The 22,754-nt window shown below is 49.3% G+C and overlaps 1 protein-coding gene across 35 annotated transcripts in view; it reads left to right on the top strand.

Moving 5' to 3' along the window:
- The window catches only part of LOC102934027 (DAB2 interacting protein), a 435,191-nt gene that overhangs the window by 388,691 nt on the left and 23,746 nt on the right, over positions 1-22,754 (top strand). For all 35 annotated transcript variants that reach the window (XR_006286127.1, XM_043530251.1, XM_043530243.1 and 32 more), the window contains 5 exons: positions 5,944-6,088; positions 8,928-9,072; positions 14,945-15,181; positions 20,079-20,280; positions 21,007-21,185. Coding sequence is in view for 34 of the 35 variants with exons in the window: in XM_043530251.1 (XP_043386186.1) it covers positions 5,944-6,088; positions 8,928-9,072; positions 14,945-15,181; positions 20,079-20,280; positions 21,007-21,185 (908 nt within the window). In the remaining variant the exon portion in view is untranslated. The remainder of the gene's footprint in view (positions 1-5,943; positions 6,089-8,927; positions 9,073-14,944; positions 15,182-20,078; positions 20,281-21,006; positions 21,186-22,754) is intronic.

Here is a 22,754-nt window from a genome sequence, read left to right on the forward strand (position 1 = left end):
GAACAAAGGACTGATGACCCATCCCAGCTGTGGATGTTCTCCAGAGACTTGATTTGAACCTGCAGTTTATTCCATCACTGCTACAAGCCTGAACCAAGAACTTTGCCATTCCTGTATTTCATTGATTCCATTTAACCAATTCTAGCTCTCATCTATATCTTTTTCCTTTTATGAATAAACCTTTAGATTTTAGATTCTAAAGGGTTGGCAACAGCGTGATTTGTGGGTAAGATCTGATTTGTATATTGATCTGGGTCTGGGGCTTGGTCCTTTGTGTTCGAGAGAACCTTTTTTCTTTACTGGGGTATTGGTTTTCACAACCATTTGTCTCCATAATGAGTGGCACTGGTGGTGATACTGGGAAACTGGAGTGCCTAAGGGAATTGCTTGTGTGACTTGTGGTTAGCCAGTGGGGTAAAACCAAAGTCCTCTCTGACTGGCTGGTTTGGTTTGCCTTAGAGGTGGAAAAACCCCAACCTTGGGCTATAACTCCCCTGCTTGAAGCAATTTATCCTGAAATGACACTCTCAGTTGGGTCCTGCCAGAACCAGCATCGTTACACATGGGGATCTCTTCTCAGCTTGCTTTATGTTGGGTCACTCACACCCAGAGTTTTGCATTAAGTTGTAGATTCTGAGGAGCCCTATAACTGGGCTGAAGCCACCAAAATTCACTTGATTTCTGGCCAGCCCTTCGGTCCATATATCTCAGCACCCTGGCCCAAGTTTTGCTTTTGTATCAAAACTCCGAGCTCAGCCTGGGTTTGGGTCTCGCTGCCCTGCGGCCAGGAGTTGTTCCAGCTCCCAACCAAGTCCTCAACTGACAAAAAAAAAAAAAAACCACAAAATGCAAACACTTGGCTAAGAGAAGCTCTAAAACTCCATGGTCCTGAGATAATTAGTATGTTGGGAAAGTGACAGGAAAGAGAATCAGGCAAAGCCAAGGTCAGCGGCTGCTAATTAAGAATCAGCACCTTGTGTCAGTCTGTGCTGCTGCTTGGAATTGAAACATACACAGGGAGAAACCCAGGAAGATAAAGGTGATAAAGTTACACAGACAGCAGCTAAAGGGATCTGAGCAGGGGGTTTAAAGTTACTTTCCAGCTCCTCTGATAAAAGGGGAAGAAGGCAGAGAGAACAGCGAGGGGAGGGAAATTCACGCCTGCTTGGTGGCCAGAGAATTATGGAGCTTACTGGGCCCACAAGGTGAGAGATTGTCTGTCTAGAGAAATAATCCGAATGACTTTTTTTTTTAAAAGCTTGTCTTTTATTATCGAGGCTCCTATGCAGGGAAGGCTCTGCTGGCGCGTCGGTCCCAGCCCTGTGAACACAAGGCCTGTGGAAGTCACCTGTGGCCTGCTGTTGCCATCCAGCTGGCTGTGAAATTGGCCAGGGTCCTTGGGCACAGCTGTGCAGCAGCCGTGCATGCCCCTGTGTGTACAATGAAGCCCTCCCCATTACAGACTGCCCTTCAACTTGCCCTGATGACTTTGCTTTCCCATTACATGTGCCTGGTGATGCCTCTCTGTAACCTTTATAGGAAAGTCCTACGGGAGTTTTAAACCCACCTATAGAATTATCTGGCAGGGACGTTGTTCTTTGTTACATTCTCCAGGATGGTTTCAACATTCTAAAGGAAGGCTCTCATTCTCTGTTGATTTCTGTCAGTCTCCAGAGTTTCTGTAGAGCCCACTTGGTTGCATCCGTATCAAATCCTAACAGACTTTCCCAGAAAGGGAAGTGGTTAGGAGCCTCAGTTGATTACACCCACATTCATAAATTAAACTGCCAATGTTGCTAAGATCTTTCCCATTCTGGCACTAGAGCTGTGTCAGCCTGCCCTGTAATTCAACAAGCGCAGCTGCAGATTCATACTCCAAAGACTGTATGTTTGAATCATGTTGATGCCTCTACTGAAATGTTAGGGAAAAGTAAATGGAACGTATCAAGTGCCTGTGTCAATGCATTACTTAGCGGAATGGGATCTGAAAGCCTTCTGACAGAATGGGTAGCAGGGAGGGACGGGGAATCTACGTGATGAATGGCCATACCAGAACATTGATTCTATACCTGCATGGCTCATAGCCTACACAGCTGCACCGAGACTGGGATATGATTCAGCGCCACATGTTCTCTTCATGCACCCTGTTGTGTGTTTATGTCCTGCTGGGCTTTTGTTTTTATTTCAGTGAAATGTTCGTTCATTTTTAAAAGGAGTCAGCAGTTGCAGGAATTGAAGAGATACCTGCCAAGCACCTAGAAGATGCAAAGGAGTATTATTATTATTGTAGCTGCTCATATTATTGCTTTAATGCAGGGCAGGCCGCATAGGCATTCGGACGATACGGTACTGTCCCAGCTGGAGCTATGCGGACCCCTGGATTCAGTGTTTTTCTCTTGTGGGGCACTGACTCTGCATCTCACATACAATGGAAGACTGGCATTTACTTCTGTTCACAGGCATCACTAAAGACAGTTAGACTAATCCATGAGATGCAGTCAGGACTAGCAGTAGTATTGGCCTTACGTGCTGATCAGAATTGCTGCTCCTATTGATCACGGTTGGCACGTGAGCCTTGCCTTTGGACAAGGTGTTTGGAAGGATGGAGTAACTGTAAATATGTCTAATCTTCCTAACAAGGGGAGAGCAAAGCAGTGGCCATCAGTCATGTCAGTGAGCTGCACTACGGCTGTCAGTCTTTGCTGAGGAATCGGACCTCGCAGTGCTTCACAGTCCCTATCAATCTTTCTTCCGTTTTTTTGTTGTTGTTTGTTTGTTTTTAGTGCAGCATGTACTGTGAGCAGTCTGGATTTTTCTTTTTTTTCATGAAAGAGACATGACAATACAGTGTTGGTAAAGAATGAAGTCGCTTGGGGCTGGAATGGGCAGTGTATCACTTTAATAGTCCCTTCGCTTGTAGGTCATGTGACAGAGTCGGGCCAGATGGCTATAGGAGAGTAATCCTATTGGGATCCGGGTCTATAGGAGAGTAATAGAAGGCAGATATATTAGCCCCAGGCTCAGTAGGTCCCTTTTCCCTGGGTAAGGTAACAGGAAAGGTTCCAGAACAATCAGGAACCTTCTGGAGACAATTAAGACAGGCTGATTAGAACACCTGCAGCCAATCAAGAAGCTGCTAGAATCAATTAAGGCAGGCTAATCAGGGCACCTGGGTTTTAAAAAGGAGCTCACTTCAGTTTATGGTGTGCGTGTGAGGAGCTGGGAGCAAGAGGCACTAGGAGCTGAGAGTGAGAACGCGGACTGTTGGAGGACTGAGGTGTACAAGCATTTTCAGACACCAGGAGGAAGGTCCTATGGTGAGGATAAAGAAGGGGTTGGGAGGAGGCCATGGGGAAGTAGCCCAGGGAGTTGTAGCTGTCACACAGCTGTTCCAGGAGTCGCTCTAGACAGCTGCATTCCACAGGGCCCTGGGCTGGAACCCGGAGTAGAGGGTGGGCCCGGGTTCCCCCCAAATCCTCCCAACTCCTGGTCAGACACAGGAGGAGTCGACCTCGACTGTGGGTTCAGAAAAACGGCCAAGCTGAGGGCTGCCGTGAAGCTTCAAGGCGAGCAAATCCGCCAATAAGCGCAAGACCCACCAAGGTAGAGCAGGAACTTTGTCACAGTCACCAGTTCAAATTCAACACAGATTGGAAAGTGACTGAAATTTATCCCCATTTGGCCTACGTGAGATGAGTTGATGTGTCTTAATTCAGCTCCTCGTGGACAGGTGTCTACATCCAAAATAAACTCTTCCAGGACTAGAACTAACTGCCCCCCTTGAAGGCAACCTGGGGAGCCACGGCCAGGGAGTGGAACCTGAATGACTGTCTCCCCCGCAGGCCTTGGGTGAGGCACATTTGGCAGGAAAGCGGACGGGGGAAGCTTGTTCTGTTATGCCTGTGAGTGTCCTTTGGGTGGATGGAGGATGACAGGCTCCAAGGCTGTCAATCTGGCATCACTATATTACTTAATTATCTTGAAGGGTAGGTCCTTCCTCGCCTGTCTGGATGTCAGTGATGTCTTACTGGAAAATATGCGGGGATGGGATCAGACCAAACCTCCAAACTCTCCAGAGATGGATTCTGAGACCCCAGTCAGATTATCTGGCCTGAGACTTGGAGTATCAAGTGTTACACTCTGCACACTCAGATAATCAGAAACACCTCCTTCTCGCTAATGGAAAACTGATTCCCAGGGACCACCCTTCTCCCAATACCAATGCTGCCTTGGTCTTGGAGTCAGATGGCTGGTGTTAGGGCTTGATTGGATTTCATGGGTCCCCAAAGTGAAGAAAATCTATTCAGATCCCATCTCTTTGGAAATCTTGAGACTCAAGACTGGAGGTCTTCCTGGAATGTGCTGCTTATTAGTTTAATCATGTGATACCCCAGCATATCTGTCTGCAGTGTTTGGTTTCTGTAAAAGGGGAAGGTGAATGAGTCGTTACTTTGTCGAAGGGGAGAAAACATTGCGGCCCGGGCTCATTTGCCTTTCTTGACGTCGTTCTGCTGTGCCTATGATAGCCGGGTGGGGCAGATTCATGGACATGAAAAACCATGAGGTTCTTCCAAGCTATGCATGTACCTTGCTGGCCTACTGACTGCGCAGTATTTATTTGGGGAATGCCATAACGAGGCTTGGAGATGGGCACTGCATTCTACAATTCATGCCCCAGCCAACGGGTTGTGTGTTTTACGGATACTTATGGAAGCTGAAGGAAGGAGAATTTCATTATCTCTGTGAAGTTACCACCAAGCACGAGATTTTGTTTTAGTGGAAGGCGGTTTAAAAAAATGTCTTCAGCTGTATAAGTAAATTTACTTGTCAGCATTTCTGTCTCTCTTTCTCTCCTGCACGAGGCAACAGTCAAAGGTTTAATGTGGGTAATTCACACAGTATCTGGCAACTGATTTCCCTTCTGCCCTCCAAATGAATGTCAAAGCGCTGGGAAGGGGCAGGACACCTTTCAGTACCAAGAGCAGTCCTGGGGGCTTAAACAGAATTCCAGAGGAAACATGTTATTAGCAATGCAGATAACAGCATGCGCAGGTGTTCTTAGCATTTAAAACTGTGCAATATTTAACCTGCATTCACAGCTCCTGCCAACTGAATACCAGTGGCTTTTCAGCTGGGCACATGGGGAATCAGGTGAGCCTCCCGCCTTCCCCTGTTAACCCCTTCATTCCAGCAAACACAGTGGTGCTCTCTGGAGTGTGGAAGTGCTATTAGACTTGGCAAGTCAAGGTCAGCCTTCACTAATGCAGAGGGCATGGCTGGCAGCGTGTTTTGCCCCCACTCACCAGGCACATGGCTGTGCAGCACGAAGATTAACGAGCAGTTGGATTCCATGTACATCAAACTGGAAATGAGTCCATCAGCGGGAATGTGGCAGTACTGTTTACTTGCCTGAACACTAGAGTAAATATGACATTGAAGTATCCTGGTGCATATTATGGGCTTGATTTTCAGCTATTATCTGGGGGCACAGCAAATGGCTGTTTTGCTGGCACTGTAGTTAGATGTCTAAATGTAGCTGCAGTTAACAGGGTGGACAAAATTGTGCCCAAAAGAACAGGCGGCCGGGTTGAGAGCCCTTTAAAAAGCAGGCCCTCAGTGAAGACGGTGGTGGTGGTAGTGTTGAAGCTGCATAAGGGCTAGAATGGCTTATTCTCCAGATGGCTACGTAGCAACTCTTCAGAGATGTATTGTACTACTTGTCTCCATCGTTAGGAGTTGCAGGGGAGCCAGAAAAGGGGCAGGGTTGGTAAAGAAGTGACTGATACATGCAGGAGAAGCTAGGGGATTTCATGGACCGCAACACCTACAATGCACTGGCCCCCTGTGAATGTGATAGCCCCGTGGAGAAGGGGGATCGGTGTGTTCTCTGCTAAATGACGCACGTGTCGTAAGTGATAACCCACAATGGACTTTCCTTTTCAGGATTTCTTGACCGACCTGATGATGTCTGAAGTTGACCGCTGTGGTGAAAATGAGCACCTCATTTTCCGAGAGAACACGCTGGCCACGAAAGCCATCGAGGAGTACCTGAAGCTGGTGGGGCAGAAGTACTTACAGGATGCCTTAGGTATGTGCAGGCAGGAGCAGCGGTGGGGTGGTTGGATCTACCCCACGAAATGCCTTAATCTCTGCAGTCCCTTGTGTTCTCCATTATGGAAGGAACATTAACTCAGCACTACCTGCCTTCAGTTCTATCAGGGGCGTCGTAACTTTACCCAGCAGAGGGCTGCTCTGGCACTTCGTCAGGAGCTTATGGTCCGTGTGTATATTGCATAAAATGGAGCAGATTGCAGATTAGTGTGGGGGTGCAGCCTGTGGGACTACAAATCCCAGCATGCAATGCAGTCAGGCCACTTGGATCCAGATGGAGCATCACATGCTGGAGCATGTAGTCTGTGTGGGCTGCCCCGAAGTGACTGCAGAGGGCCATACTTTACAGCTCTGTGGGGCCTCCTTGAGGTCACTGCTGAGTTATCTAATTGTAGCTCTTTAATCTACTTCCAGAGGAGAAAGCAAATTAATACTTTAAATTATGTTATGCACCAGGTCTTCTGCCATAGCATCCCGGCTCCCCATACATGCATTCGCAGCGTCACACAGGCCTTATTGGTTCCTTCCGCCTGAAGAGCAAATCAGTGATCACAGTGTGATTTTCCCTAATCACTAATGGATCTGATGAGAGCTCACAAATTTGAGTGATGACTGTTGCATTCCACATTGTCAGAAACCCTTCATGCTGGTTTTAAAAAGGGCTGGATAACTTTATGACCCAAACAACCAGCTGTACTGCCACAAATCAAGATAATTATAGCTTCTGCTTCAGGGCAAAAGCTGATCAACTTTGGAAGGTCAGGGAGAAGTCCCACATGGGCAGCACTGCACAATGGTCAGGTGCTGTTGGGGGAAGGGTGGGGACTGAATTGCTTTCCTCTGAAGCATAATCTACTAGACTCAGCCAGAGACACAATAGAGGGCTTGCTGGATCCATTGTCTGATCTGATGCACATTCATACATTATTGCTGTTTATCTAGCTATTAATTTCCTTCTCATTCATACTAAATTCATAGCAAGATCCTGGCAAGAGGGTTATGTAACATTAGAAGGGAGGTGATTGTTAATGCCTAAAAGCGGAAGTACCAGATTAAAAATAGTAGGGATGGAGATCTGGGGTTATCAGGCAAATTCAGTCAAACCAGCAGACCTCAGGAGAGTTTTAAAAAAGGGATATTATTTGTTTCTACTTTCTAATGATTTCTGGCTGAAGGTAAGTCTGTAAGCAGATTGCCTTTGAAAATGCTAAGAAGTCAGAAGATTAATGAAGGGCTAGAATTTCCAGGGCTAGATCGCAAATATTCCCACTGCTCCAGGCTGGTGCAGGGGAAGGCTGCAGCAGTTGTTCACTGTTTGGGGCGCGAATTGTCGGTAGATATTTTATGAAGGAAACAATTCATCTTTGTGTGGCAGGGTAACACAATAGTGCATATTGCCTGCTTTAAGCATAGGAAGGAATGGGGCAGGATAAACACAGCAGGCATCACCTGGAGCAAACAGAGAGGTTCCAAAAGCTGGCCGGCTGAGTGGAAAATACATTGGACAGGCTGTCTGGTAAATCACTAAAACCTGTTTCGGGCAATAGAAGGGGGGAAATACAGAAGGGAACTGGCCAAGGAAGGGCCCGTGGTCAGTAATTGTTGATGGGCAAACGGATCAGGATGAAAAGGGAAACTGAACCTCTTCCCAGAACTCAAACAGATTCTTTTTGCAAACCCATCTGCACTGCCTGGGAGCAGAACCTGAAGCAGCCCAGCCTGCTGGGGAAGGTTGTTCTCCTGTGATATCCAGCCCAACCGGACACCTTCCCAGGGAGCTTTGTTCTGTCCAGGTTCGCAGCCTGGTCCTGCACCTCCCGGAGATGCAGAGAGACAGCTAAATCCTGCCTGTATCCCCATTAATGTCCCTCCACTGTGTCTCCACCTCTTCCCTTGGAGCCTGTCCTGGGTCTGACTCTCCCACTGCCTTGGTCGGTCAGCTTCTCCTGTGTAGAAGTTGGTGAGGGTGGGGTAAAACACTCCCCAGTCCGAATGGCGATAGTTCTGCCCACTGTGCACAGGTAGAAATGGTGGTGCAAGTGTGAGGGAGGGGTGAGTCAGGCCCATAACGTGTAACACAGGGAGTGTAATGAATGATCAACTGGCAAATGGGAGTGAAGGGGATCAAGGAGAATGACCTTGAGGTGACACTGCCTGGTGGTTTAGCTCCAAATCAACCAACCAGTAAATTCCTTCTGGGATCTCCCCCTTTGACTGCCCATTTCTCCTGTGGCCCGTGACCGTGTCGTGACATGTCACCGGCACAATCTCCAGCATCGGGACACTGTCAGCTGAGATCATAATGACACGATGCAAGTCCTGACCTCACAAATCGCCCTGGCATGTGTGGACTCTGTCTGCTACGGGAGTGATCTGTCCAAACTGGCACCATCCTGGGGCAAATTCAGGCCAGTAGCACCCTAGGAAAGTTGTGTTTTGGCAAAGCAGCATTACGGCAGAATTTCAATATAACTGCCTCTGGACACATCACTAGAACTGCCAGCCAGGGGAAGAGAATAACACTCACCAGCCAGGGTTTCAGTCCCTTTCCTCCAGGTGTTCCTGCATTGATCCATAAACAAAGGATTCCAGACAAAAATAAGCCACCCAGAACAGTGGGTCCAAATCCCCAGACCCCTTGCAGGCTCTTAGCCAGCTGGGAGGAGAAAGGCCTCACCCTTCCCCCTAGGTATCTTCTCTTGCCTTATAGTCCCACGTGACAGGCAAGGGTCTGGGTTAACCCCTTATACGCTGGGGCTTGTGGAATGCATATCTACCTTGCCACCAAAGACCATCTCTGTCTGTCTGTTTTGTAGGGGAGTTCATCAAAGCTCTGTACGAATCAGATGAAAATTGCGAGGTGGACCCCAGTAAGTGCTCATCCTCGGACCTTCCTGAACATCAGAGCAACCTGAAAATGTGCTGTGAGCTGGCCTTCTGTAAAATCATCAATTCTTACTGGTCAGTATCCCTACAACCCTCATTTCCCTCCACCTGCTTTTCTGCTGTTGCAGACATGGTACTGCTGTAGGTGTGGGATGTACCATCCTAGCACTCAGGCTGTTTTGCATTGTCCTGTCTTCTAGTGGCGAAAGACAGCTGTTCACAGAGCCCTATAGGTTGCAGATGCCCTCAGTAGCTGCTGGGAGTTCTCACTCTCAGCTGGGGGGCTGCCCCGGGACACCAACCCATCAGGGGGTGGGGAATCGAAATGAGCAGAAGCAGGACCCTTAGGGTGCTGTGTAGGGAAGCAGGAGGCAATGTCAATGTGCATGCACGCTCTACAAACACTCACAGCTTCTTATTGGGCACCCTTGGGGTCTTGCCTGGGAAGAGAATGAGGGTGGTCATGGCTGCAGAAATGTGCCATTTTCGCAGTGAAAAGTGTTTTGCAAAAACTGACTTTATTTTGGAAAACGTCACTTTTTTTTCTACAAAAAGTCATCACAGTGACAATCAGTTTGTGCCCAGCTCTGCGTGCCCATTGTCTGCAAGGGGCGAGACTCTGCCCTCCTCCACAGTGTCATTAGTGAGAGAACAAGGCAAGTGTGTTGTTAGCCGAAGTGTGGCTGCAGCATGGCTTTGCTTTTACGTTTCTTTTCGGTGGGTAGGTGAGTGGGATTGCTTGACTTAGTGATTCTTCTTTAGCATTCTTAGTGGCAATCAGGACTGATGCCAAGGGTGGTGTGTGTACACGCATGCACACAAAACTGGGCAAGGGCAATGGAGCAAGAGACCAAGATACGCCTTCCCCAGCGAGACCTGAGGTTAGCAGGTAGAACTCCACTGCTGTTAATCAGACCTGAATTTGGCCCAGTGTGTGCACTGATTCCCACTTGAACCCCCCTAAGAGCCCATTCAGACAGGGACTGCAAGCATTGCAGTGTGACAGACTTGAGCAAAGTGTAGAAATCAGTGCCATGAGCGCCATAGGGAATCAGGTCAGACTGCACACTCCCGCAGACTCATGCACACTGCATGCACGCACACTGTTCACTCACGCACACATTGCGATGCAATTGAAGAGTCTTGGCCTTTTGGCTACAACCAAGTGCAGCATCACGTTACTCTTTGCGATGTCCTCCCTTGGGATCTCTCCTGCTCTTGCAGGGGTTGGAGATCTCCTCAGTCTTTTCCATCTCTGCCACCTCTGATCTTACACTTCTCTAACGTCAGGTGAGGTTTGGAATTTCTGTGTGGCAGGTGGTGCCTAAGTTTCTAACCACGCCTTTAAGGAAGCAGCACTGAACATCGAAGGCACTTGGGCTGCAGGATGCCGAGTTCCCCAGCGGGCGGGGCAGAGCTGACGCTGTGAATTTCCCCATTTCTCTCTCTCTCTCAAGCACCCTTTGGCTCCGTGCTGTGCATGCCTGTGGAGGAGCCTGTCTGTCTACATGAGAAGCAGCCTGTGTCAGCGATAATGGGGAATTCCTCACTTCACTTGCACAGGGCTCTCGCCTGGAATCCTCGTTTCTCAGCTGTGAAGTGATGGAGGCTGGGGCTGTTGGAGGTGTGGCTAGAGCTGGCTTGGGTAGACAAACGCTAATGGCATATGTGTATCACAGCTGGCTTAGCTGCTCTTTGTGGATTCAGTTTGTGGTGGTGCGTATCGATACAGAGTGTTTTCTAGTATTCAGGGCACTAGGAACCACAACTCCTTGGGGCCTGTCCCCAGTGCTCCCTTTAAAGATGCCCTGCAAAGGGAAAAAGTTAGGCTTGTGCCCTTTTAAGCTTCTTTGGTGGGTAAAGAAGGGCCTGAAAGAGTTCCCTCCTTCCTTTTTTGTCATCCTGCTTTTTTTTTTTTTACATTAGAGATTCGGGTCCGGATGACATCACCAGACTCTGACAAATGAAAGCTGAGCAAATGGATGGGCTTTTTATCAGACTGCTTAAGTCTCTGGCTTTAGTTTTTCTTAATACCGGTTTAACATTAATGTTCATGATCGTTTTGGAGAAAGGAAGTCTCCACTAAAGATTCATCCCCCAGCCCTTCCATGAAAACTCTCACTGGATAATCTCCCAAGACGTCCAATAGGTCCTTCGGCAAACCTGGGAAGGAATAGAGTTGATATTTCTCAGGGAGAGAACAGTCAGTCAAATAAATCCTCACTTCAGACCTTCTGTATCCACCACAAAGAAGCAAAAAGGGCAGATTCTTTTCCTGGTAGCTTAGAACTTACTGTGGGCCAGTTAATTGCTCTCTTGGCCTCAGGAATTGCACTTATTTGCTTCTCATGAGTGACACTTGATGTCTTCAGTCATTGGCAAATTAAAGATGGAAAAAGACAGAGATGCAAATTATTGTTGTTTGAATTCATTTCTGGCTAAAAATAACAGAGGTGCCATTAAAAGGTCAAGGTAAAAATAGGCTAGAAAAGAGACGCGGGGGAAGTCAAAGATGCAATGGGGAGATGTGTTCCTCCAGCCCTCCCTTTAGGAAGAGTCTGAAGCAGCCGGGATGTTGTTCTCAGGGCCTTGTTGTTCACTGATTCTGGAGGAATAATTGGGCTGACGATGAGTGTTTTGGATTGGCCGAGAGTTAAGATCTTGCTTGAAAAACAGAGTGGCAGAGTCTGCAGGCGGAGCTGCTGGAGAGAGGAAAGAGGTTCACAATAACTGAAAATTGTTACAATTATGGCATGATTTGGACATCTGGAAAGTTTCACCATAAGCAGAATTTCAGCATGCGGAAGCTCGTTACAGGACAGTTGGGTAATGAATTATGGACCCCTCCATCGCATAAAGCCCTGCTAACCAAATTCCATCCCTCATTATACAATTAAATGTTTATGGTCTCTCTGACTCCCATCCTGCGTTAGCAAAGAGCACTTCGCGTTACTGCGTGTGCTGCTGTCACATACATTTTAAAGGGGTATTTTTCAGTAACTCTTCAACCTGTCCAGATTGTTCAACCCTTAAATTGCTTAAAGGATCCCAGTTTTACTGGGCAGGTACCGTGAAGTAAAGGGGTTTTGCCCATTTATATGGATTGAGCCAGAGCCAGAGGAGGAGGATTTAGCCGGTGTGACTTGGAAGGCTTGGGGTAGAGAATCTGTAATGGCCCTGGGCTTTTATGGGGGTACTGGGAGCAGATCTCTGTCGTGCGCAGCTTTCTGCGGAGACCATTCATTTTTTTTAAATGTCCCCCTCCATCAAGTCCACATGGCTATAAATTAACTATTGTTCTCGTTCAGGGGACCCTTAGCATTTCAGAGTCGGAAAAACAGAGCAGCGTTAAGAAAGGGGAAAGAGAAATGAGCCGGGGACAGAGAGCTGGGGAGGGAAGAGACGTAGAGATGAAACGGACAGAGCGAGGAGAGAGACACATCCGGTGACATTTAAAGAGATCAGCATGTGCCACCTGTTCCCACGCAGTGAGTTCCTGCTTCAGAGCTAAGGCTGATGACGGGACTCTCCAGTTTCTCCATGGGTACCTGCTGAACTGTCAATGGTGACAGGTCTAGAAGGAAGGGGCAGGGGCTACAGGTGACCTCAGTAGTGACTGGGGGGATGTACAGGGTGGGGAGACAAACATGGGAGAGACAGGCAGGACCCTGAGCGCAGAGGAAAACGACACACCCAAAAACGTACTGAACAGGCAGGGTCCCTGCCACGTGGCCAGAGCACTCCGCCAGGATCGGAAGGGGAAGCCAAAGCTACCCGTCCAACAGGAACTACCGACCGGGGCAGCACGTCGACTCGGAGTATCCCCCTCACCGAGAGGCAGGGCGCTCTGACCTGCCCGGAAACCCGCCGGGAGGGCTGAGGAAGGACATATCGGGATTTCCAGGCACTAATGTATTGATGAGTGCACGCTCTGTGTAGCAGAACAGAGAAGTGGAGATGCTAAAAGCCAGGCCAATTAGTAGCCAGGGAAGGAAAGAAGCCATAACAAGCCATTCGGCCGCAGGGCGTGCCTGACTGTGATGGAACACATGCCCCAGTAGGTCCTGAGCTGTGTCACTGGGGAGGAGAACGTGCCATTGGACCAGATGGGCCCACTGACCTCAGCCTGGGGCGTGCGGGGCGCATGGCACAGAGCACTGGCACCAGGAGGGATGCTCTTCCATTAGCATCCTGGCGGTCTGCCACGCTGAGCAGGGAGGAGCAGACCCAGGAGGGTAGTTTTCCCTGGCTGTGCTTCCACTTCAGCGCACCACTGCTGGTGGAGAAGAGCCACCCAGGCTGCCTGTAACGGGCACGGTATGTTCTGGCCAGGCCGGGCGAGTCTCCACCTTCACGCCGCAGGCAGTCAGGCCCAGCGCAAGAGGGGGATGGCAGGAGACAAGTCTGCGCGGGTTGCCTCTCACTGTCGCATAGCTCGTCCCCCCTTCTCGGCAGAGGAGCTGGGACGCTCTCCACTGAGCTGGCTGCTCGCTAACATGGACCGGGCTGCGGTGACCCCAGTCTGGGCGTGCTTATTCCATCAGGGTCTCTGGATCTGTTTTGCTTTTAGACAAAGAGCCTGCTCCACAGGCAGGGCAGCTTCCGGGGGGGTGGCCAGGGCGTTCTGCGCCACTGAGCTGCTGGCAGCTGGCCAGGCTGCTCAGACCCATCGTCCAGCCTCCCTTCTGGGAGCGGCTGGATCCAGCCGAGTCAATAAAACGTGCTGGGAACAGGATAGTGGGAGGCTGGGAATGGGGAGGGGAAACAGGCAAGAGGCTCTCTGGTGAGACGCACCCTCATGAGCCAGAACCCACGGGTTAAACCCAAGTGAATTTGTCTGGGATTCAGGGTAAATGGGCTGGATTCTGGCCTGAGTTACACTGGTGTAAACCAGGAATAACAGCAGTTACTCTGGCTTTACACCAGTCTCTGAGAGCAGAATTTGACACACATGCCTGTACAACACTAACTTCCTATTCCCTGCCCCGGTATAAAAGAAGGGCCCTGGGTATAGGAGCTTTTTAACTTTGTGTGATCTACTAGACTGGGTGTGCGCCCAAGAGACAAAAAGTCCCAAGTTCTAATGGCGGCCCCGTCACTGACTCCCTGTGTCCCCTTGGTAAAGTCACGTCACCTCTGTGCCTCAGTTTCCCACCTGCAGAATAGGGTTGTTAACATTTCCTAACCTTGCCGGGAGGGGGTGGGAAAGAATCAGTTAATGTCTGGACAGGGCTTTGTTGTCACTCTCCGTGCAGTTTACATTTCCCATCTCTCTCCCTTTGGGCAGCGACACGAGCCTGGCCGGTTACATGCCCGGTTCCGTTCCCGGTTCTCAGGCACTAGCACAAGGCTGTTGTTTGGGTTCACAGCTCAGCTGAGAATGTTTCAATCCCAGGACAAATTGTTCTCTTTGCTGAAACTTAAAAAGTCAGGATGATTTTTTTTTCCTATTAGGCTTTTGTAAATCCCGTCTTAATGAAGCCTGGGTGGGGGCCTCGATCCAGCTGATAGGAGCCCATTAAGCAGCAAACCTGAAGGCTGTTGTGAGCCTGCTTTTCTGCACATTCGGTTCCCAGCATCTTCAGTGGAAACAGACAGTGGGGCTATCTCTGCCTGGTGGATTAAGTTGCTTCTCTTGCAAGTTTCAGAGGCAATCAAAACTCTTCCTATGTAGCCCACTGGTTCAGTGTGGCTTCCTATCCCCTTCTAGTGGTAGCTCCACAAAAGAGGATAAGAGCCTATTATTGCTACTGGTTAATGGAGTTACTCTTTCAGCTCAGGGGATGGAGGCCTCTACTTTTGGTGCTGGAGGAGCAGAGTTCATGCCCCATGGATGACTTCTGGGGAAGGGGGTTGTTACGCTTGGTTGTCGTACTTGCCAGCCAGAACTATGAAATAGGCTCAGGTTCCTAGCCCTGAATTTACAAACCCTGAATTCTCGTTGCAGTGTCTTCCCAAGGGAACTCAAAGAGGTTTTTGCTTCGTGGAGACAAGAGTGCAGTAACCGTGGCCGGCCAGACATCAGCGAGCGGCTCATCAGTGCCTCCTTATTCCTCCGGTTCCTCTGTCCAGCCATCATGTCCCCCTCCCTCTTTAACCTGCTCCAGGAATACCCTGATGACCGCACTGCACGCACTTTGACCCTCATTGCCAAGGTCACACAGAACCTCGCCAACTTTGCCAAGTAAGTTGGGGGAAGGAGTTGGGTTTGTTCTCGACAAGCAAGAAGGAGTCTGCAGTGTCAGTTAATTGTGTTCGGTGAATATTCAGTGCTAGCCTGACAGCCTGCAAGGCAGCCATCCTGCGTGGGATGCAGCCAGAACTGCAGGCACCCAGGTGCCATGGAAGTCAATGGCAGTGACTTCAAGGGAAGCAGGAGCAGGGTCTGGTGAGAACGCAGTCCTCGGCCTGTCTGCTGAAACTAGCTGCAAAGGGGCCAATTAGTGCCAGGTGTCATGTCAGGAGCAGGACTGAGATCCAACTCATTGAGATTGGCCACTGAACAGCAGCAGATAAGAAACCATTGCTCAGAGAGATTTGGTGACCATTTTTATTCCCACTAAGGAACAGTCAGTCAGCAAAGGCAATTTTGTCCCTGCTGCTACCTTCAGCCACCCTCTAGACAGACAGACTTACAGAAGTGCCTGCTGTTTCCTCTGTTTTCCACATTCCGCCCACGGGAAACACCTTGCCTTTCCCGTTCCCACTAGGTCAGTGCCTCCAGCCATACCTCGACTGGGAGAGAGACCATTTTATTCTCCAAACCGACATGCTGCTAGGCCTTTTCTGAGCAGAACGGCCCATTCTCAACCCAGGGAGAGGCAGATAGGGCAGAAGCTGAAACGCCCAGTTTTGAAGTACACCAGGGTTGGTAAGAAAGGTGCCATCCACCATTCTGTCCCACAGTTACCTAGCTGGATGGGACTGAAGTGCGTGAACTCTTCACGGTCCCAGTGGAGGCACTGCACAGCCCAGACCCCGAATGAATGATGCTGTCAGAGGCTATGGAGTCTGTAGCTCTGGGGAAATCTGCTCCCTCAAACTGAGCTCAGGGATCACCCCAGTTATTAAAATGAACGTCTCTGAACTTGGAGGATGGGGGAAGAAATTGGGGAAGCTGTCAATCTCTATCTAAGCCCAGAGGGTTGGTGGAAACAAAGGAAGAGATTTCTGAAAATCTTTCCACTGGCTGCAGTGGAAGCTCTGAGCTACTTATCCTGAGCTCTGACAACAGAACCATGAGCTCTTGGAAATGTGAATGGACAACCTCAGTCAAAAGCTTCTTAGAATTGCAAACTAATTTAATTTACAGGCCCACAGCCAGACACAGACATAAGATGTACAAGTGTGTTACTCTAGATGACAGAAAGTATCCATCTTTTTGACCCGTCCTTAACTAAAAGGTTTTCCAAGTTTCTGGACCTTGCAAGAAAGGCTCTTTAACTAAGCTGGCATTATTCAAGCCTGAGCAATAGAGCTGAGCTCTCCTGCAGCCAACGTCACTGCCCACCTCCTCCCCCAGCAAGTCTCCTCGTACCAGCCAGTAGAAGGGGATCTGTCATGCTTTAAATAAGACATTTTCTGTAGAACGAAGACTGGATGACATGGGGCGGAGTGGGGGGTGGTGCAGAGAATCCAACGAAAATAAACTGGCTCCAAAAGAGAATTGGGCAAATGTTGGACAGAAGCTCCAAGGTCCCCGATGATCTGGTGTTCCAGGTCCACGAATGGCATTCAGAGGGTGAATTTAACTTAGTGCTTAGGAACATAGAATATCAGGGTTGGAAGGGACCTCAGGAGGTCTTCTAGTCCAACCCCCTGCTCAAAGCAGGACCAATCCCCAATCAAATCATCCCAGCCAGGGCTTTGTCAAGCCTGACCTTAAAAACTTCCAAGGAAGGAGATTCTACCACCTCCCTAGGTAACGCATTCCAGTGTTTCACCACCCTCCTAGTGAAAAAGTTTTTCCTAATATCCAACCTAAACCTCCCCCACTGCAACTTGAGACCATTACTCCTTGTCCTGTCCTCTTCTACCACTGAGAACAGTCTAGAACCATCCTCTCTGGAACCACCTCTCAGGTAGTTGAAAGCAGCTATCAAATCCCCCCTCATTCTTCTCTTCTGCAGACTAAACAATCCCAGCTCCCTCAGCCTCTCCTCATAAGTCATGTGTTCCAGACCCCTAATCATTTTTGTTGCCCTTCGCTGGACTCTCTCCAATTTCTCCACATCCTTCTTGTAGTGTGGGGCCCAAAACTGGACACAGTACTCCAGATGAGGCCTCACCAGTGTCGAATAGAGGGGAACGATCATGTCCCTCGATCTGCTCGCTATGCCCCTACTTATACATCCCAAAATGCCATTGGCCTTCTTGGCAACAAGGGCACACTGCTGACTCATATCCAGCTTCTCGTCCACTGTAACCCCTAGGTCCTTTTCCGCAGAACTGCTGCCTGGCCATTCGGTCCCTAGTCTGTAGCTGTGCATTGGGTTCTTTCGTCCTAAGTGCAGGACCCTGCACTTATCCTTATTGAACCTCATCAGGTTTCTTTTGGCCCAATCCTCCAATTTGTCTAGGTCCCTCTGTATCTTATCCCTGCCCTCCAGCATATCTACCACTCCTCCCAGTTTAGTATCATCTGCAAATTTGCTGAGAGTGCAATCCACACCATCCTCCAGATCATTTATGAAGATATTGAACAAAACCGGCCCCAGGACCGACCCCTGGGGCACTCTACTTGACACCGGCTGCCAACTAGACATGGAGCCATTGATCACTACCCGTTGAGCCTGACAATCTAGCCAACTTTCTACCCACCTTATAGTGCATTTATCCAGCCCATACTTCTTTAACTTGCTGACAAGAATACTGTGGGAGACCGTGTCAAAAGCTTTGCTAAAGCCAAGAAACAATACATCCACTGCTTTCCCTTCATCCACAGAATCAGTAATCTCATCATAGAAGGTGATTAGATTAGTCAGGCATGACCTACCCTTGGTGAATCCATGCTGACTGTTCCTGATCACTTTCCTCTCGTGTAAGTGCTTCAGGATTGATTCTTTGAGGACCTGCTCCGTGATTTTTCCGGGGACTGAGGTGAGGCTGACTGGCCTGTAGTTCCCAGGATCCTCCTTCTTCCCTTTTTTAAAGATTGGCACTACATTAGCCTTTTTTCCAGTCATCCGGGACTTCCCCCGTTCGCCACGAGTTTTCAAAGATAACGGCCAATGGCTCTGCAATCACATCCGCCAATTCCTTTAGCGCTCTCGGATGCAACTCGTCCGGCCCCATGGACTTGTGCACGTCCAGCTTTTCTAAATAGTCCCTAACCACGTCTTTCTCCACAGAGGGCTGGCCATCTACTCCCCATGCTGTGACGCCCAGCGCAGCAGTCTGGGAGCTGACCTTGTTCGTGAAGACAGAGGCAAAAAAAGCATTGCGTACATTAGCTTTTTCCACATCCTCTGTCACTAGGTTGCCTCCCTCATTCAGTAAGGGGCCCACACTTTCCTTGGCTTTCTTCTTGTTGCCAACATACCTGAAGAAACCCTTCTTGTTACTCTTGACATCTCTTGCTAGCTGCAGCTCCAGGTGCGATTTGGCCCTCCTTATTTCATTCCTACATGCCCGAGCAATATTTTTATACTCATCCCTGGGCAGTGGGCAGAACAGAGTAGCACCAATCAGTGGTTCGGAATAAGTAAAAGCTACCTTGTCTGAAATTGCCAGATTTCAGTGAGGTGTCGTGGGAGTTAGCCAAGAGGGAGGGGATTAATGGAACGTGCTCTTACCCCCAGGGGGGTTTAAATGAGCAAAACGATAGGTTGTCAGATGAGGTCTTATTCCAAACCTTGTACCTCCAGTGGTACAGTACCCGCTACTAGGTCACTGGGACCTTGGTTCCAAGGGAAGGGTCCCACCTACCCCGCTGCTTGCGGTACCCTGGCTTTGCCTTTCCAGGTCTCACAGCCACTACTTAGGCTTGAACCTACTGAGCGTACAAGATCCCAGCATAAGGGGCTATGGCTGAAGATTTCTGCTCCCACTTTGAAAACTAAACGGCACTTAGCAGCTCTGTAGAGGAGTGCACTGACAGCAGGAGGTCTTGCCTGCCTTCTCCCTTTTGCATGCGATGCTGGGCAGTAACAGCCCCACGTGGGGGATGATTTTTCTTAGGCTCCACCATCCCAAATGAGCCAAGCAGACAACATGAAGGGGAGGGGCTGGTCCTGAGGCTGCTGGAGCCCGATGCAAATACACGTACGCTGGCCCCAGTGAAGTCAGTGGGAGTTTTGCCCAATCTGTAGCCTTCATCCCTGTCCTATCTCCCTTTCAACTTTCAGTGAGCATATTCGGAGCTTGACACCCAGCACATTCTCATGCCAGACACATCCTCTCCTTGCAAGCCTTCACACGTAGGAACAGACGCTGTCTCTGACACAGACAGCAGAGACTGTGGCAGACGGGCTACTAGAAATGACATTATTAATGCAGTGGGGTGGCAGCATTCAGGAGCTCTGCCACGGGCTGTCACTCCACACATCGCAGAGAGCGGCAGAGGGCAGGAGAAGGGATTCGGGTGCTGGGCAATGATCATTGGGAGAAAGAGGACTGCATGTTAGCAGTGACTTGGTAGCGATACTTCCAGTGGCTGTATCAGGCCAGATCCCAGGCTAGCTGCTGGAGGGACAGGCCCTTCCGTGAACGTTGGGTCCCGGGTATTTGCTAGACATAGGTAGACCCAGGGGAGGCTTTTGTTTAGCATCGGTCAGGATTTGGATTTGCACAGAGATGGCTCAAAGCAGCAAGATCAGCGACTGCTTCTAGATTGCAAAGACACATCAGTATGGAAGGGTGGGTTGGGTCAAATGCCCCACTTCATCTCAGTCCCCAAAGCGGGAGGCAAAGGAGTTGGACAAATGGAGGTGGTTCCTGGCACAGGAAAGGGTGCAGGGGGCTGGAAGAAAGGCTCAGCGTGGTGCTAATTAGCTCTGTTCCTCCCTGTGCTGTTTACAGCTGGTTACTTGTGCGCCGTTACTCACAGGTTCTAGGTGAGATTCATGTGTCTGTCTTGGCAGGTTTGGCAGCAAAGAGGAGTATATGTCCTTCATGAATCAGTTTCTGGAACACGAATGGACTAACATGCAGCGATTTCTATTGGAGATTTCCAATCCAGAAACCATCTCGAACACAGCTGGCTTTGAAGGCTACATCGACCTGGGCCGGGAATTGTCCACTTTGCACTCTCTACTGTGGGAGGTCATTTCTCAGCTCGAGCAGGTACCCATGGGGAGATGGGGAGCTGGAGGGGCAAGCTCTAGGGGGGTCACACCTCAGTCAGACACTTCCTGGGGTTGTGGGGAGTGACTGGGAGTTTAGCATGCACCACACTACACAGCGGTTCCTTGCAAACCATCCACAAGAAAGACGTCTGTTGGTTATCAGGAAGGGATAACTGAGTAGCAGGATCTCTGTAGTCTAGCAGTGGTTAGCACTTCTGTAGCCTCGCACACATTGTCTGTCTAATCCTCACAACTCCCCTATGAAGCAGGTAAGTATAATTATCCCCTTATCCAGCGGGGAAACCGAGGCGGGGGGGATCAGAACTTAGGTGCTGCTGGTTCCCAGTCCTGTGATGAGAGCACTAGACCTCACCTCTGTCTCAGCAAGTGTCGTGCAGTAGGAAGGAACAGAACTTGCCTCCTGACTTCAGCTAGTTTCACTTTAAAAAAGAAATGTTTTTAATTAATGGGTCTCCATCAAGATCGGTTGGACCAGACTTACACACACCTGCTTTCTTCTGTGTACAGACTCTGTTGATCCACACACGAGTTAAGGAGGGGTACCCCTACTACTACAAAGAGGTGTGGCTGACCGACTGAGGAAATTAATGTTGCTAAGAAAGAGTTCCTTGAGAGACTTTGCAGATCCTGGGACAGCTGGCCAGGGTTCTCTTTATGTAGCAAGCAAGCAGCCTATAACGTTTCTGTCCCCATTTCTCCTCAGGGCACTGTAACAAAACTTGGGCCCCTGCCTCGGATTCTGAGGGACGTCAACGCTGCGCTCAGTAACCCAGCGTGCGTGCAGGTCTCCGTCACAGCTGACCATACTGCATCAACTCCAAATGCTGGCAACAGCATCTCTGCTGGGCTACAGAAAATGGTGATAGAGAATGACTTATCTGGGTAAGAGAGCGAGCATCACCTCAGGAGGAAATCTTCACGGACGCTCCTGGCCATTGACCAGGGAAATAGCAAATACTCTGTGAGTGTCAGCCTGTGGGTACCCGGCTGGCTGCATGCAGAGCCGGGCAAAGCGAGGTGTGGCTGGGAGTTTGCCAGACTTAATCTGGGGAATAGAATACTCTCCTCCTCCCCACCTGTGAGTGTTAGGATGGGAGAAGGCCCAATCCTAAAACTCTGTGTGTGTGTATGCGCACGCACACGTGCAAGTGCAGTGGGATGGGAGGATTTATGAATAAATTCAGTGGGAATTCTGTACGTGGCAAATAGGCAGGATTGGGCCCATCCTGCTTGTAAAGCACTGGATCAGTGCTGAGTACATTTAGATCCAAATCACTGGTTGTTTCCCTAACAGTCACTCACCCTTTGGTAGTTTGCTTATTGGGGTTTTCAGCCCGCTCTGCCTAATCTTTATTATAAATGTAAAACCACTGAGCAATAGCCCACAGGCCCAGTCCCTGAACACACTCTTCTTGGCTTTCTCACTGAGGAATTTCGGTCCCGGTGGTCGAACAGCGGATCGTGTTGCAGAGTTGTAATGCTAGTTTTATTCCTATTTGCTGAAGATGCAGGAACCCACACAAATGAAAAGCCTCCACTAGTAAAATAGGTTCTAAATGGGAGCTAGAAATTACTGAACGATCTAATTAGGAGTGAGGGACCCAGCAAGAGGAAGCCGGACTTGCTCTATAATCAGAGCTTTCATCTCTAATGCTTCTCTGCATGGGGTAAAGCTCTTCACATTTTGTGCAAGGGAGAATTTCTCTGAACAAAATACTCTGGCCCAGATACTTCCTACGTAAATGTAAATGCAGCATCTTTGATCTGACGTATTCACATGAAACTACTGCAAAGCCCTTGCCTTATCCACCGGAAATCAATAGTGTACAACTCTGGCAGTTTACTGTAGGAGGAATGGGTGACGAGGCCTCTGCCTTTGCTTGGAAAGCAGCAGTCAACGTTGGTGCTAGTTATTATCGTCATTATTGCTGGGGGTTTTTATTTGTATTATCCTAGTGCCTAGGACCCCACTGTGCTATGCGCTGTACAAACAGAACCAAAAGATGATCCTTGTGCAAAGAGTTTACAATCTCAGGATAAGACAAGAGACAGCAGACAGATGCAGACAGACAGGGGAGCACAAGGAAACAATGAGACAGTATTGGTCAGCATGGTTGTAACTGGTGATACAAAGCATCCAAGGATCACATCGGGACGATGCCTCTCACTCACACAAGTAGACCCATCTTCCCAGACCTCTCAGCCACTCCCAAATACAACATGCCCACGCAGACACTCTCATTCGCTCATACACATATAACACCCATCCATCCCCAACCACACACCCCTCCCTCATGTACATGTGTGTCTGTGCATTCACACACTTACACACACACACACGCAGTGCACTGACACATCCAACCTCACTGCCTCTTCTTGACAGAGAGGATCTGATGAGAGCTGGCCAGGAATTTTTCCACTAAACGTTCTTTCATCAGAAAATGCTGATTT

The sequence above is a fragment of the Chelonia mydas genome, chromosome 16, assembly GCF_015237465.2.
Source record: "Chelonia mydas isolate rCheMyd1 chromosome 16, rCheMyd1.pri.v2, whole genome shotgun sequence".
NCBI classification, from domain to species: Eukaryota; Metazoa; Chordata; order Testudines; family Cheloniidae; genus Chelonia; species Chelonia mydas.